Source organism: Solenopsis invicta, chromosome 7 (genome assembly GCF_016802725.1).
Source record: "Solenopsis invicta isolate M01_SB chromosome 7, UNIL_Sinv_3.0, whole genome shotgun sequence".
Taxonomy (NCBI): domain Eukaryota; kingdom Metazoa; phylum Arthropoda; class Insecta; order Hymenoptera; family Formicidae; genus Solenopsis; species Solenopsis invicta.
This window is the reverse complement of record NC_052670.1, coordinates 14,760,314-14,777,655: the sequence shown is the minus strand read 5'-3', so window position 1 is coordinate 14,777,655 and position 17,342 is coordinate 14,760,314. Positions and strand designations below refer to the sequence as shown.

General features: G+C 31.0%; 1 protein-coding gene across 3 annotated transcripts in view; it reads left to right on the top strand.

The window, feature by feature from the left end:
* Nucleotides 1–17,342, top strand: part of LOC105199782 — a 48,382-nt gene that overhangs the window by 20,542 nt on the left and 10,498 nt on the right. For 2 of the 3 annotated variants that reach the window (XM_039451423.1, XM_026137878.2), the window contains exons 2-10: nucleotides 9,185–9,806; nucleotides 11,397–11,687; nucleotides 13,396–13,698; nucleotides 13,835–13,992; nucleotides 14,129–14,300; nucleotides 14,826–15,134; nucleotides 15,209–15,360; nucleotides 15,454–16,354; nucleotides 16,786–16,935. In XM_039451423.1, the coding sequence (XP_039307357.1) occupies nucleotides 9,200–9,806; nucleotides 11,397–11,687; nucleotides 13,396–13,698; nucleotides 13,835–13,992; nucleotides 14,129–14,300; nucleotides 14,826–15,134; nucleotides 15,209–15,360; nucleotides 15,454–16,354; nucleotides 16,786–16,935 (3,043 nt within the window). In that variant the 5' untranslated portion in view covers nucleotides 9,185–9,199. Of the gene's footprint in view, nucleotides 1–6,454; nucleotides 8,058–9,184; nucleotides 9,807–11,396; nucleotides 11,688–13,395; nucleotides 13,699–13,834; nucleotides 13,993–14,128; nucleotides 14,301–14,825; nucleotides 15,135–15,208; nucleotides 15,361–15,453; nucleotides 16,355–16,785; nucleotides 16,936–17,342 lie in introns of those variants that run through there. The other variant, XM_026137879.2, reaches the window with a different exon arrangement.

Sequence of the window (17,342 nt, the reverse complement as noted above, 5' to 3'; positions counted from 1 at the left end):
TAATTTTTTAAAATCTTATTAAAAGGAACAAATTTTTTCTCTAAATTTTTGAATAATAAAATAAAAATGAAAAATGAGCTAATTTTTAGAGACTGACTTTATCCCTTCAGGGTGAATTCGGGCATAAAAAAAATTGTTTACAATATATCAAGATATATTTTATAGTTTCATAATTTTTCGAATTTTTCAGTTGGCAGCCTTTCCTTTTGAGACGATTATAAAACCAGTACTGGACGAGTATAATTTGCCAGCACTGGGCCGGTTGTAAAGCCAGTGCTGGGCCAGTGTCACTTGTCCAGAGTTGGTCCGAAGTTATCATCTGACGCTGCGCCAGTGCCGCTACTCTAGCAACCAGTACACTAAGAAAGTTGTTAACTTAGCGAAAACTTTTCAACTCGATTAAATTTTTTCAGTTCAACGTATTTGACTTAAATACATAAAATACTTAAACTTCAGTTTATTATATATTTGACTTACATACTGAATTGGAGAAATTCAATAAAATTGAAAGATTTGTTCAAATAACTTTTTTTCTCAGTCTCAGTGTATTGGCCCAGTACTAGGCCAACACGCTAACAATGAGTAAATTTTTCAACCTCATTGAATTTCTTCAATTCAAGTATTTATGTATTTAAGTTAAATAATATATGTAAATGAAAGATGGGCTAATCTTCAGAGCTTGATTTTACCTCTTCAGGGTAAATTCGGGCAGCAAAAAAATTGTTTACTACATGTCAAGATATAAGTATTCTATCGATTGTCAGTTTTATAATTTAAAAAAAAAACCCTGTTTGGGGATGCGCCTGCAATGGCAAGGATATCGTCGTTCGCCGCTGTCGCCAAGTCGCGTGTGGACCACTCACGAAAAGCGGATTCTCGCGAACCGCCCCCTCAGGCGGCTCTTCTTTTTCTCTTTTTTTAGAGAAATCTGTCATTCCGCGAGCGCTCGTGCGGCGGAGATATAAATACACGGCCGGCGCACGCTTTCCTCGGAAAGCGTCCGCGCGAGATCGCCGAACGGACGCCGGCTTCTCCGCGCCTCTTAATCCGATTTGCGCTATTTGCGAAATGTATGTACCGAGGGATTAGGGAGAGGGAAGCGATGCATCTCTCGCTCTCTTTTCCTCTTGCAGGCGCGCGTTTCCAAGAAGCCCGGCTTCCGGTGGAAACTTATCTCGTTTCGTAATTCATCTTTCAGCGACACGTTTTTACGCATCGATGCGTAACAGCGAGGCGCCGAATAAGTATGATAAAATTGTGTGCTCTCGACACACACACACACGCACACGCACGCACACACACGCACGCGCGCACGCACGCACGCGCGCGCGCGCGACGGCAACGACGACCGGCCGGCCAGCTCCTTATCGTCGTCGGCTTCTAATTCGCGAAAGACTGTATTACGTCAACACGCAGCTACCGCCGGCTTTGAAAACAGAAACGTAATACGACGTCATCGGTCACGAAAGTGTCAATAAGTTTGGCGATAATAAAAATTAATTACAAGAGTACACACAGAGCCTTCCTTATAATTGTCTTATCAACGCCGTCGCTGCAACGCGTTACGTACATGCGCGGCCAACTGTCTATGAGAACGTTATATTGACGATAAGGAAGGACTACTGCAGCTTCGAGCTTACATCACGATATTTTAAAAACGATTAATTTGAGAGGACGATCTTTTTATGTGCAATTAAATAATTAGCGAGAGATAATTCTCCATTTAACGTTGTCCGTTTTCAAAAGTCCGTTGATATGTTTTGAAGATCATGTCACTTGTAGTTAATTGTCTTTTCATGTAGTTATTAATTAGTGTAAGCCTTAGTGAAAATGCAGAAATGCTATTTTTCGAATTTTAGAAACAGTGAAAAGTAATTATGCACGAAGAGTATTTTCTTTCAGAATTTTTACCTTTTAAAACCACGATAACCATGGAATAGCATGGACATGGAAGAATTTCAGTAAAATTTGCCATCGTTTTTAAGGTTGAAAAAACCTAGGATTTTTTTTTTAAAGATCAACCTAGTGGATTTTTTTTGAGAATTTTTCGAGTTTTATTTTTTTATTTAGTTTACTAATGAATAACAAAATTTATTTTTTAATTGAAAATTTTATTATATATGGATTAATTTCAATTATTTTATTTTATTTTATTTTATTTTTATTTTATTAATATAATAGACGTACACATATTTGTACGAGAGGTATTCCATCGACTAGTCTGTGAACTCGACCATTTTTTGTTTAATTTATTTGTTGAAAAAACAGATTTTAACTTTTTCAATAATTAAAAGGTAAATTAAATGTATTTGGATTAATTGTATTTGGAAAAAATCTTTTCTCTATTTGTTATTGTTTTTAATAGTACAGAGGATGGTACCTGATCTTCATAATTTTTTTATTAATAGTTTTTGAGAAAATATTGTTCAAATATTGATTATGATATCTAGATAAATTCGAAGACTGTTGCCTCAGGCGAACGATATGTGCGAAAAGATAAAAATGTTTGTTACATTTAATAGATTTTTTATAAAAGTTCTCAAGAAAATAAAAAATGAAGTGTTTAACTAATTAATATTGGCTGGAGGATAAAAATTAAAAATAAATTAAATAATTTGTTAATTATCTAAAAAAATCATAAAAAAGATTTTATCATGTATGATAAGGTCTTAAAATTATTATTAATTAAAATGCAAAATACGTTAACGAAAACTTTTACAAAACATGCGGGGTTTTCTGGACCTCAAGTGTAATTAAAAATGCTAATTTATCAAAAAATATGGCTGTGTTTCTGCGAATAATAAAAAGAAAAAATCGGGAGAATTTTTGTTTCAGAGTCTCGTGAACTTTTGACTTTCACCCACGCGAAAGGTTAAAATTCAGTCTCGTTATTTATTCTTTTTCTTTACCAATTATACCACATATTTCACCTTTTATTTATTAAAGTATATTTATTTACATTACTTTATATTAAATATTTTATTTGTACTGTTATTGAATTTTAATTGAATTTGCGGGTGTAGTTTTATAAATGGATTTTTTCAATTGGATCCAATCCTATACAAAAAAATCCATCTCGTCAAATCTTGATTAGAACGCGTATTATGGTATTGTTCGAAATAAAAATTCCAATAATAATTTTTCTGTTTTTCCATAGAAAGCACAACAGAGATCTAGAGAATAATTGAATAATTCCAATCGGAATCCAAACAGTTCCATACTATGTGCTCCGATCCGAAAATCAGTAACGCGAACAATTCATGGAGCTCCCGCATTCGTATATTGCGACGCGATCGATCGATCTATCGAACGACGCGCGAATAAGAGCAGCAGACGGAAAATCGACGATCGCGCGGCGCGCGACGCAATTAAAACGAGAACTCTCTCTCGAATCTTGATCAGTTTTCTTTATTATTCCGCTGCGAGTAGGAGCGTGAGCATCGAGTAAAGTGGCCGCGACGATCGATTTATCGGCGAGATAAAGCGCGCGCACACACACGATACCGTTCCTCGATTTCGCCCAGCTCCATCGTGAACTCCGCAAATACGACTCCGATGTTGTTTTCGCGACGGCGGGTTTATCGATCGCTACCTTCCTTCCTATGCGATTGCCGCCGCGAATTCCGTCGCGAGCGGAGAAAAAAAAATTGCCACGGTGTGAAACCACGCGCTGCTACACGCGCGTGGTCTCTCTCTCTCTCTCCCCACGCACGCGAATTAAAAATGCGTCGGAAGGTTCTTCCCATCGTTATCAGTTCCGGACCGGATTCTAGCTGCGTGACACATATATTATTCGCTGTTTCACAACACGATGATGCACCTATTATCGTTGCATTGAGAAAAAAAATTGTTAACTTGACAAAATAGATTGTTGATTTGACTGAATTGTTCATTAAATTTCTTCAATTCAAGTATTTATGTATTCAAGTTAAATATATAAATGCTTGAATCGAAGAAATCTAATTTAGGGAAAAGTTGCCGAATGTATATTCAATATTTTACATTTTTACTTCAAGCAATGTAATTATACTTATAATTGCTAGTATAAAAAAATAATAAATAATTAAAATTTAGTCGACAAACTGGAAAATTCTGTTTAACAATTGCGTTTAACTTTATTCATCATGTTTGTGAAAGTTAATAATTTGCCAGTTTGTCGACTAAATTTTAATTATTTATTATTTTATTTTGCATGCGCAACATTTAATTAATAAAAATTGTAAATAAGAAATAAGTAACGTAAACAGAAATTTAACAAATTTAACTTTGTTTTCTGCACGCTATCAGCATTTCGAGTAAATCTGATGTAAATTTTTCATTAATTTATGTAATTGATAATAATGTAATTATTTAATTTTATTTTGAATTATTGTATTTTCATAAAAGAAGACTTGTTGTAGAATATTTTACATTCATTGTATATACATATTTGAAATTATTATAAAAATTAAATTGATATTTTTACAAACTGTATTAAGTTTCCTAATTTGTAGGTAACCCACCACAAGTTTACTGTAAAGAAATGATACTAAGATGTAAGATTGAGAAGTGATAATAGTAAAACTAGTAATTATTATGACTAAAAATATATTAAATATAAAAATAAATTCAAGCCAGTTCTATTTCAGTGTTCTTACCTTTTCATTATTGTTATTTCTTAATTATTGAATATTTGACCGGTTTTTTGACAAATTATTAATAAATAATAAATTAATGTGTAATGATTCTTGATATTTTTAATTACTTTAATTTATAAATTTAATATTTTCGAAGATGATACGATTTAAGAGACCATAGGTACACTTTAGGCGACCGGTTTTTTAAATCACACCTTTCGCAGCATGTTATAGAAAACCTTATAATAAATTAATTTGTTAAATGAAAGATTCAACATAACTGAAACATTAAATTACAATTTTGAACTTTGATTTGCATCTAAAACACCACTAAATGTGAAATATGATGAAAAATAGCTTAAGTAATACGTATTTGGCAACTTCCCTAACTTAAATACATAAATACTCGAATTGAAGTAATAATTAAATTAAACTGAACGCTTCAGTAAAATAAACATTTTTTTCTCAGTGCGTAAACGGAACGATTAAAACGATTTCAAGGTGCGCAGCACGAGAGAAGAGCGAGAAATAAGTTTTCGAGCGAATTTTCTCACTCCCTGCACACAAGCATTTTTCCATTAAAAGATTATTCCGGGTTATAAATCTTAAGGAAGCCCCACCATTAACAGATTACTACGGATTACATATTTTACAAACAAATCTTCTCCATTAAGAGATTAATGTGGATTGTAAATTTTATGAGAGCAAATGAAAATTATTTCTTAAAAAGTAATTTCCAAATTTTTACACGTGTACTCATAATTAATTTTCGCGGAAGCTTTCTCTCTCTTGGCGTATTTAATTTTCCCAGTAAAATCGGAATTTGGATTATTAAAATACAAATTAAATTGTGCCAAAGTGTGTTGGACGGTTGTCGCAATGCCGTGCAATACCTCTCGTTGAAGGGTGTCTGTAGCAAAAAATACATTATTTACATAGTACTGTACGCCAGCAGAAATATTTTCTTTCTCCTTGTAATGTTCAGAGATAGAAAAAACAGACTCGAAGTTAGAAATAACGATGAATTTTCCCGTTACATTCGCGTCAGTAATAACGTGTTTGTAAAGAGTCATTTGCATATTTGTGGAAAATGTTGTTTCCTATCGCAACGTGTTATGCAATGTACATTATGAATAATTTATTTCGTGATTAATGATTCCAAACTTTGTTTTTTTTTCTATGAAATTATATAGAATCCTTTATTTTTTTTTTGCAATCATTTTTTAATGATTTTCTGGCAAATTCGGAATTCTTTCTTAGCGGGAAAATCATGAATATTTATTTACATTTTTAACACGACGTTTTATATGCAGGATATCTCATTTTAATTATCCACCTCACATATTTCGACAAAAAATATATTTAAAAAAATTGTTCAAACAAAAATTGTACGAAGGAAAATAAATAATGGTAAAATCAATTTCTAAGAAAAAATCGATTGTTTATGTTTTGTTATTGTTACATAAAAATCATTACTATTTTTTAAAGTCAAATTGTATAAATGATTTTTTTTGCGTAATATAATTTTTCTAATTATTTTGGATATTAAAGTACAGTTATCAAAAAATACTTAGTTGAGATTTTCATATATTTAATCCTAACATATTTTGTTATGGAATATAAAATACGTCGCATGTGCGTGCGAGTATGTGCATAATTTATATAATTTACTCTTAGAAATATTTGATAATTCAAATATTTTTAAAAGTTAAAAAGCTGTAATTATAGCTAATATAATTTTAATACAGCTTTAAATTAAAATTCTCTTTTAATTTTAAAATTTTTTTGAAATTGAAAATGATAAACCTTGTTAAAAACAATTTATTAAATTATTTAATTTTTTTAGAAAAACATTGAGATTATTTTTTACATGTTTTAAGCTTTATAAAATGATTGCTAGATTTATCTATTTAAGAAATAGAGGTTAAAAGTATTTTTAGATAATTTATTTGCGCAGATCTAAATAGGTAATAAACCTGTTAAATAAAAACAATTTTTAAATTTCATTATTTATTCCAGTATTCTTTTTCCAATGTTTACAAAAACTTACATCGAAAATAAAGACGTATTAAAACTCCGTCTGCTTAATTAGTTTAAATTAAATTACGTATTATGAAATGTTAATAAAAATAATAAAATGTTAATAAAATCCGTAAAACGTCCATATGAATAATAACGATGTCAATGAAAATTAACTTGGAATAAGCGATCGGTTTCTAATTTGTATACTTTTTTATATCTTTACGTTTTATTTAAATAACAATTTATATTTGATATTATTAAATGTTACTTTAATTATTATTAATAATTATATTATTACTTTTTTTTCAAGAAGCATTATTAAAACTTGGATTTATATTGTTAAATTTTTTTTTTTGTAATCTGCGATTGTTCTAAATATCTTGCTCGAATATAAAAAATATTCGTATTTGATATCAATACAGATATAATCCAAATATCTTTGTTCCAAATATCTCGCTCGAATATAAAAAATACTCATATATGATACCAATATAGATATAATCCAAATATTTGAAACGGAAATATTTCGAATATTAGGACATTTTGAATTTTGAAGTGTACAGTGCAGTAAAATGAAAATAAGCATTGTATTTCAGTTGAAAAGTTCATTTTTATTTAACCGCAATTTTTATTTAATAATATGATGTTCTTTGATTCCAAAAGAATATAAATACGACAAATAAAAGTGTATAACTGCGACAAATACTATAAAATTAAATAGAGCGTCGAGAGAGAGAGAGAGAGAGAGAGAGAGAATACATTAATTATTATATCTTAAGAGGAAAGATTGAAAAACATTGAGGTACCGTGAACTAAGCCCTTGGAGAATTAGGAAACAAAATACTAAATAATTTATATTCTTATTACCCACTGCGCTACCCCCAAGGGGGCTTGCAGGTATTTTCAAGATTTTCAATAATTCTTTCAACAAGAGCAAAGAATAAAATAAAAGAAGCAACGGGTAACATAAGTAGCTTATGCTGCTAATGGTTGGCGCTTTATTAAACATGTAAACACAACAGGTCACAGCTGTCTTTCGCCGCAGCTCCAAGTTTCCAGAATTTTTTGCGAGTATTTTTCAAAAAAGTTCCGCCTCTTGGAGCTCTTCGATTTTTCGAAGCATCGATTTAGGGTCACTTAGCTTCTGTATCTTGGCGAGATTCCTCGTACGCTAATGTTGATCGTCGCGAGACTGCGTTTATATGATCGCCGTGATATACATGACGAAATATAATAACGACTTATTAGAAACATACCATTCCCCACGTGTCACGAATTCGCTCATGTACTTTCCTCCCCCTACATTCCTCGTGTGTTTGCTAGACCACTGGTAGTCAGTTGCGTCCCAGCTCGAACACGGTTCACAAGCAACTATCTTTCTCTGCTCCCGTTAATTTATGTGACGAACTCAACATCACAGTATTGTTACTTCAATTTTTAGTAATCCGACCTCTAGAATTAACTGTGATAGAAAAATTTTCTTTCTATTGCAAACTTTTTTTTTATGATTCAATTCGCTGTTCAGTTAGTTGAAAATCTTGTACGAAAATTTAATACTGGCAGTAATAACTCTATTGAAGGCTACTGTGGCTATTTTACCCAAGTGCTAGTTCAAGTTTTTGATAGCTTAAAACATTTAATAAGGTTTTCTTTACAAATACAAAAATAATATGTAAAAATAGTGTTAGGTCAATTATTTTAACATCTACAGAGTAGATGTTAAATCTACAAAGTAGGAAAAAATGTATTCTTGATTTTGTGGTGCAGTTTTTACCAAGAGTCGCTCAGAGTACTGTTAATGTAAGAAAAACGTGTGCCAGTAGCATTCCAAGATTAAATTGGCTAGTGATCAATTACTTGTTTCGACTATTAAAAGCACTGTTGTTAATGCTCTTAAGTTAGGCCAATGTTACACTGCCATTATTAAGTTTTTGCAAGAGATCTTTTTATTAACACCTTTGATATATTGTTAGTAGTAATTACTAAGATTGGGTAAGTTAGTATATTTTTTAAATTAAATCAAGTTCAAGTTAATGGCTTATAAAACTAATTTAGTTATGTTGAAAGTTACATGAACAAAAAACTAACTCAATTAAAAGTTGCGTTAAATTAACTCAAGTTAAATGAAGAGTTAATTATGAAAAGTATTATTCATATTAAATTAGAAATTTACAAGTTTTAAAGTTAAATTACTCAAAGCAATTATAATATGGATCATCAAATAAATTTTATATTTTGTTGGTGAATTAAGTTTATGTGAAATAACAAAGAAATATTGATTTTTATGTGGAAATATATTTCTTTCATAATTTTTTTTCTTTACGTAGATAAATTTGTAACTTGACTTTTAGTAATTTAACTTAGTAAATTAAAATTTGTGTTTCTCAAAAATAACTAATTAAAGTTAAAAATTAAATTATTTAAAATAATCTAAATTAAAAAGTTAAAAATTGTTAACTTTTTAACTACTAATTCTCCAATCCTGGTAATTATGTTTATATGTCTGATTTTAAGATTTATCCTCATTGAATCCGTTTATCTTGCAGTGACGGAAGCACAAAATGCCTTTAATCGATACGCGATCGATAAGAGTGCCTGGAGAAATGGATCGGCGTCCGTCGCACAGACTAGATGCCGCATCGAGACACGCTGATTGTCGACCTACGCTGGATGTGTCCAGCACACTGGAATCGTCTCCCATCGCTGGCGGCGGTCCTGCAACATGTCGCGACGCATATAACGCCGCTAATGCCGTCCCGTTCGAAAAGGATACCGTCACAACGTCAGAAAACGAGCATAATAACATGGCTCGTTCGCCACAGGAGGTTTCACTGTCTCACAACGCACCCCGTTCAACCAATGATCTGTGCTCGTCGCAAAAAGAACTCGATTGTCTTTACGAGCACGGACGCGATACAAGTGTAATGAACCACCGGAATCGTCACAGTTCCACGCGAAGGAGTGACGCGACGAGATATTCTCGCGCGGCGAACGCGTTCTCGATAACGAGATACGGTTCCAGTCAAATGTTAGGATTAACGACCACCGATTGGATAACGAACTCTTCGTGGAGGAGATGGCGAATCTACTTTCCTATCCTAATCTGCCTGTTTTGTATAACGCAGTGTACAGCCCGCACTTGCTCAGTCGGATTAAGCACACCAGGATGTAAGTTTTGATCAAATGTACTTCTATACAATCGACGAACGAGTACACAAAAAAAATTTTGTTTTGAGAATATGTTTATTTTCAAAATGTTATAGATATTGAAATGAGATTGTAGAGTGTTCAACAGGCATGATTTGTTTACGTGAAAAAATTCTACCTCTTTTCATCATAAGAAAGATATATTTTCATTATTCAATCATAATTTTCAAGAATTGAGAAATATCGGATGAAAAGTAACAATATTTTCAAACCATTAGAATTTTTTTATGTTATTAAAACATTTATATTATCTTCTTTAGATGACTATTGTAATGTTGAAACAAAAATGTTTTGTTGAAATGTAAAATTATTGGATTTATTAAGGAAAATTAAATAAAATAATGATAATTTTGCTTATATATAATTTAATCTTCTTTAAAGAATTCGAAGAATTTTCATGAATTGAAAGGAAAAAATACTGAATAGAAAGTAATAATATTTTCAACCCATTAGAATTATTTAATATTATAATTTATTATTATATCATTCTCTTTAGATGACTAATGTTGAAATAAAAATATTTTGTTAAAATTAAAGATTATTGAATTCTTTAAGGAAGATTAAAACAATGATAATCTCTTGCTTATATGTATATAATTTAATCTTCCTTGAAGAATTTGAAGCTTAAATTTCAACAAAACATTTTTATTTCAACGTTACAGTAGTCATTTGAAGAGGATGATGTGATTCTAATAATAATATGAAAAAATTCTAATTATGGTTTGAAGAAATTGTTATTTTCTATCCGATATTTTGTCCTCTCAATTTTATGAAAATTGTGATTGAATAACGAGAATATATTTTTCTTATGATGAAAATATATAAAATTTCTTTATGCAAGCAAATTTATATATAAGTAAGAAATTATATTCTTGCCTTACAATACATACATACGAATATAATTTCTTGCTTTACAATACATACAATACATGTGTACGTATTGTAAAGCAAAGATAAAAGCGGTTGTCTTCTGTTTCTCTTGCAAGCGTACCGTTGGTGCTAGGATTATAAATATAACATAAGTCTTATCTCTCCTTTTGGAATTCTAGTGTCGGTCTAAATGCATATATCTATATTTAATACGCGAGCTGTACAGTTGACATCGAAAATGCTTGCCCTATGTACTCTCATGAATCATTTTTTTATAATATATGATGCAAAATTTGCGTACAGCATATTAAATGAAAATTTAGATTTAGTCTTTTTGATTTAAAGAATTCGTTTATATTCATCAATCTATGAATTTTTATAAATTTGTAAGCACGCAGAGAGAATTTTCTCTTAGAATTTATGGTGTTTCAAAGAATCTAATTGGATTTTCTCTGATTAATATCGACCATGATAAAATATAAAATATATTTGATTAAATTTTACAATTTACTTGACATTTTACATTTTTATCATGCAATTATTTATAACATGTTTTGCGTATATTTCAAAAATTTTTATCGTTATTAATAATATTTGGTAGGCTGCCAAATTGTCCGAAATTTATTATCAACTTTTTTTCTTAAGTATTATTGTATTTCAATTTTACTTCAATCTTTGTAGGGACTTGGCCACAAGGTGATATTGTTATCGAACATGGTAAATCGCTCAGGATGTACTGTCTATTGGATCAGGAAATCGTAAACCGTGACTATCCTGGCAAAAACGCAGGAGATCTTCGATTTTTTCGTAATGATCAGGAACTGGAGTCGGAATTCGTCACAGTAATGAATGAAACGACAATAGAGCTATTCATCAAAGCGCCACCGGCCTCCGACGACATGTACAATTGCAAGTTAAAACTAAACGGCAGTGACTATGTAGCAGTTTGTCTCAATAAAGTTGTAATTGGATGTAAGTATTCGCACTCATTTGAATTATCTCTCTCGAGTATTCTATTATAAAGTTGATCTTTCGTGATAAAAATAAGTCAAAATAAGTGAAATAAAATGTTTTTACGCATTTTTTGTACAATTCTCCATGAAATAAATTTTATTCTACATTTTTTATTTTTTTTATCAGTTGCTAGGTTGTATTATCAATTCCAAGGCACATTTGATACATATGCTATTCTATTTTTATTAAGGGGATTCCCACAGTCTTTTCACATAATATAACAACTTGATAATGTTGTTTGTTACTATATTTTTATCAGCGCTTCTCAGATATATTATCAAAACATATTTGATATATATGCTATTTTATTTTTATTAAGGATTTTGGTTTTTCAGTCTTTTCGAATAATATAAAAATTTAATGAAAATTGGAGAATAAGTTTATGATTAATATATAGGCATTCCTAAATTTTTTGCTCGTACATTCTGTTTTAAATAACTTCTTAAAATAGCATTGAGTCTTACGGGAAAAAGAAAGTTTTAAATAATTTAATCTAAACAAAATATAAGAATTTGAAAAATTATATATTTATAAGAAAGAATTTATAGGACATTTTAAAATAAAAAATAAATAAATAAAATCGCAATGAATTATCATTTTCATGTAAGATAAAATAATCGTGAATTATATATTCTCTTTAAATATGTCACACTAGTGAAAATGTAACAACATTGCTTGTTACTTTGTAAATAATTATTATAAATAATTTTCTTTCAATTTTTTCCACATCAGTAATAGTATTTATCAAAATTATAAAGAAATTAAAGAATTGAATTATAAATTATAAAAAAATATTTTTAAATAACAAATTATTATTTCTATTAACAAAATGTTTTCATTATTTGTTATTTTTAAGATGACAAAGTTAAAAATTTGCAGATAAATATATATAAATTAAAAATTACACGACTTCTCTCCACTTTTTTAAGTTGGAGAACCTCCTTAAAGAAACACTCTTGATAATTTGAAGAATTCTCTCTGAGAATATCGAGAAAACATATACATCTTGCACTATTTACAATCGTTATACGTATCTGAAATACGACTATCTACGTATCCAGTAGAAATACACATTTATCCTTATCAGCACGACCCGACGATGTTTTGCGGAGACAGCAGTACAGTGCATTGATTCTCTTTTCATCAAAGTTATGAGTAAATCGTTTGACATGCATACGTCTTGGAAATCGTTTTACTATCATCAACGATAAAGATAACTAGAAAATAGACTCTATATAATATGCAGTTAATCAAATTACTTCTTATCCCCTAAAAATTTATTTATTTGAAGAAGCAGTATTTGAGTTAAATTTTATAATTTACAAATTATACATGTATGAAACATATTCATATCATATTTATTTAATAGACTTCAATATTAACGTAGTATCATATGCATTAAGTGCTTAAATATAAATATAAAGTAATGCTCGCAATCTTAGAAGTGATAGAAATTGAATTTGTACTAATAATAAATAAATTGTTAAAAATTGACACAAAACAAATTGTGTGATATGCAATGTTTACAAACGTAATTTCAAGTATTTGCTCTCAACAATATTGAATGAATATTAAAAGTTATTTTTAAAAATTAATTATATATTTTTAAAAATACATTTCTTTTCTATGTCGTATATTTTATTTTATTCATTTTGTTTTTTGTCAGATCCACCTCAGAAACCTAAAAACTTCGACTGTATCTCTCACAATTGGGAGAACATCAACTGCACATGGGAGCCGGTGCCTAATTTTGTTTATACAAAATACGAGTTAATGTTCCAATTACCTTCAAGATTGGGAATGTTGTATTTATGTCCAGTAAATCAGACGAAAGAGAATTCATGTGAATGGACTATAGATTCCAATCCAATATATAGGCAGCCGTATCCATTTTATATCTTCATATTGAAAGTATCTAATGCTTTTGGACATGCCAACTTTACATATCGTATCCAACATTATCCTAATGGTATGTAAATTTTATACCGTAGCTATTATTTATATTGTATAAAAATATTGTACAATAAATAATGAAAAACATTGTATAATCTTTGAATGCACTATATATTTGAAGTTAAAGAACAATTGTGTCGTTACTTTCACAGTTATTCCGAAGCCGCCTGCCAATCTCACATTAATAAATAAAACATCAGAGAGTGCATATTTGTATTGGCAACTCCCTTTTCCGATGGAGACATTTCCAGTTGGTGTGCATCACAAAATTATGTATCAACATCAGTGGAATCGTGAAAAGGATTGGAAGGTATGAGCATATTGATACAAGCAATATTGATGTATTGTATCCAATAATTTATACATATCGCAATTACTGACAAAATTATCAGTTTTATGATAAACAATGATTATCTTGATTGAACTTATTCTCGTCTTGTCTGTAGGTCATTAATATTACGCATCCTAAGAGCAGAGATCACTGGTTTTATAATCTCACCGGATTAGAGTACGCTAATACGGTATATGACGTTCGCATTTATTTAAAAAGCTCGACAGCTATAAGACAGGATCGATGGAGTGATTTCAGTGTTGTTACATTCCGGACTTCGCCAAAATGTAAGTGAATATATAAATTAGGAAGAGAATCTGTTGTTTTTATACTTTTATTATTTATTTAATATAATTTGAAGGGTGTCCATACAAAAATCGAATAAGTCCATTTTTTTTATTTGAGTTATAGTATTAAATCATCTATCAATATCATCACATTGTGAACAATTATGTTCTGGCAAAATTAATCAGAAAACAGGAAATATTAATATAAATAGATAGTAATACAAAATTTTTACAAAAACCGGTTTTTAAAGATTTTTTATATTTTTTTTAAATACATCCTTAAAATATTAATTAAAGTCTAAAACTTTGTTCTTATACCTATTATATGTATAGAGAAAAATTACTCTATATACTAAACAGGTTAATAGTGAATTTTTATTTTTTTTTGTTTTTCGAAAATTTAATTTTTAAACTTGTCTAGTTTATGAAAGAAATTCTTTAATTGCAATTAATTACGTACTGCAAATATATTATGCTTAATTATACTTATCTGTTTTTATTAAACATTTTTTCATTTGACTTTAGTGCCTGGCGCTGCACCGCGAACTGACGTCGGTAGCTTCGAAATTGCTGAAAATAATGGAAACAGGGACGTATACTTGTACTGGCAAGCGATACCGCAGAACCAGGAGAACGGTGATAATTTTAAGTATCAAATCATTCACGTGGAGGAGAATGGTCATAAGGTTACGCTCACGCCGAGTGAAACGACCAGGACGTATGCCAAGTTAAAGGGAATCAGTCTCAACAGTTATCGATTTGAGATTATATCGACGAACGAGATTGGTGCTAGCAGCGACCGTGCGAGAATATACTTACCAAAGCAGCAAGAAAGTGAGTATATTAAAAAAACAGATATCAAAGGGGGATAACAGAAGTATATATCTAACCATTGATTTTGCTCGTAGTACCGCATGAACTGGCGTTCACGAAAATTGCTTTTGAAAATGGATTGTATGAATTATCATGGAAACCGCCATTTGTAGACCCCAAACATAACATCCAAAACTACACGATCTTTTGGTGCGACAACGAACGTGATCGTCCTTATCAGTGTACCGTACGTATCAATACTTACTTTCATTACTCTCAAAGATTTTGCTTTTTTTTCCACTTAAAAGTTTGAAGTACACGCGGCATTACATGTTTGTAGGGTTACTTGGATTGGGTGCACGTTCCGAAAAATACTACGATCTACAACGTAACTGTGCCGTATCCGTCCAAGGTATATCAATTTGCAATTTCCGTCAATACCGAGAAAGGTAGCAGTGGCATGATATGGTCATCGTGCACGGTGATTCATAACAAAGTGCTCGGCAAAATGAAGTCTGTTTGGATTAATCGCATTGACTCGCATTTCATCGAGGTCGGTTGGAAGCTCGACTGCTCGGATCGTATCGGGATAATTGAGGGATTCAACATTTACTATTGTCCCATAATGTCGCCGTTGAATGTCAACTGCAACGGACCCATGCTTAATAGTACGATCAAGGCAGACGCGCGCACTATACATGGCGTTGTCAACAATCTGAAGCCCTACACCACATACATGCTGAATGTCGCGGTGTTGACGAAGAGCGGCGAGGGTCTGCGTAGCGATCCCCTCTACAACACTACACTTGAAGCGGCGCCAAGCACTCCGCCATTAAACGTGAGAATCACCGACCTGTCTAACACGACGATGTTTGTCGCGTGGAAAAAACCGTCGGCGATGAACGGCGTGCTCCGTTATTACGAGGTCTATTACAACGATCAAGTCAGGAAAGTGGAGGAGGAGGGGAATCATATCAAACTAACGAATCTGAAGCCATATACGAAATACGCTGTTAGAGTCGCCGCTTGTACCGTGAGATGCAGCGACAAATCACAGACGATAGAAGAGTTTACGAGGATCGGTGTACCCGGCAAAATCAATATTCCTTTGGTACGCTTTGTAAATTCCAGTCAAGTGAACATCCAGTGGGAGCCGCCGCAAGAACCGGCTGGTCCGATAGAGGCCATGTATTACGAAATAGAGTACGGAAATGGCATGATCCAAAATGTCACCAGAACAGGTGAGACTAAAAAATTCAAGACAATTTTTTAATTAATCCTTTATTAAATAGTTTCACACAAGAAACATTTCTTTTTGTATGTTTCGTATATTTCATAACTGATGACTTGTTTTAAATTTTGACTACAGATTTTCAATTAGCGACCTTAAAGCCGTTATATACTAAAATTAAGTAAAATGTATACAACAGAAAAAGTTATGCCATAAAGGATTAAATTAAACTATGAAGAATATTTACTTTAAATAATAATTTACCTTTCTCGAATTATTCTGTAGCTTTATTCCATCTTTGCTTGAATAATGAAGTGATGAATGTATTGTAAAGTAACGATAATGGCAAAAGAAGTGAAAAACAAGAATGAAAAAATAAAGAAAGGGATGAAGGAAAAGAATACAAAAATTTAATTACGGTTTTTTTTGTTCATATTGCAGAAGTACAATTGCCTATTCCTGATTGCAAAAATGTCGAGCATCGAGAGCAGAAACACATGTTCCGGGTCAGAGCCATTAATATCAATAGTAACGGCGAGACTTTGAAAGGATCCTGGTCCGACTTTGGGGAGGGAAATTGTTATAATAATGGTATTTTTATAGTAGATTAATTAAATCAAACACGAAACAGGCTATAAATACTGCTTTATATGGATTTGCTTTCTTATAAAATCGAGCACGTTGCGATTCAGATACACACGTACGCACGTATATGCTAATATTTGTTAGTATAAATAACGACAACGTTTAATGACACTTAATATCTTTTCACAATAAGAAATAATAATGATGATTATAGATTTGTTATGATTCTTCTTATATGATTCGTAAAATTAAATCGAACTCTTTCTTTATCTATTTCTTACTCATTATTTCAGGAATCGTATTTCCTACAAAATTTGCAGAAAGTATTAATTTTTTTATATTATTATGATTCTCTTCACTTAGATACGATACATATTGTATTACACATACACATTTGCTACGGGTATTATTAA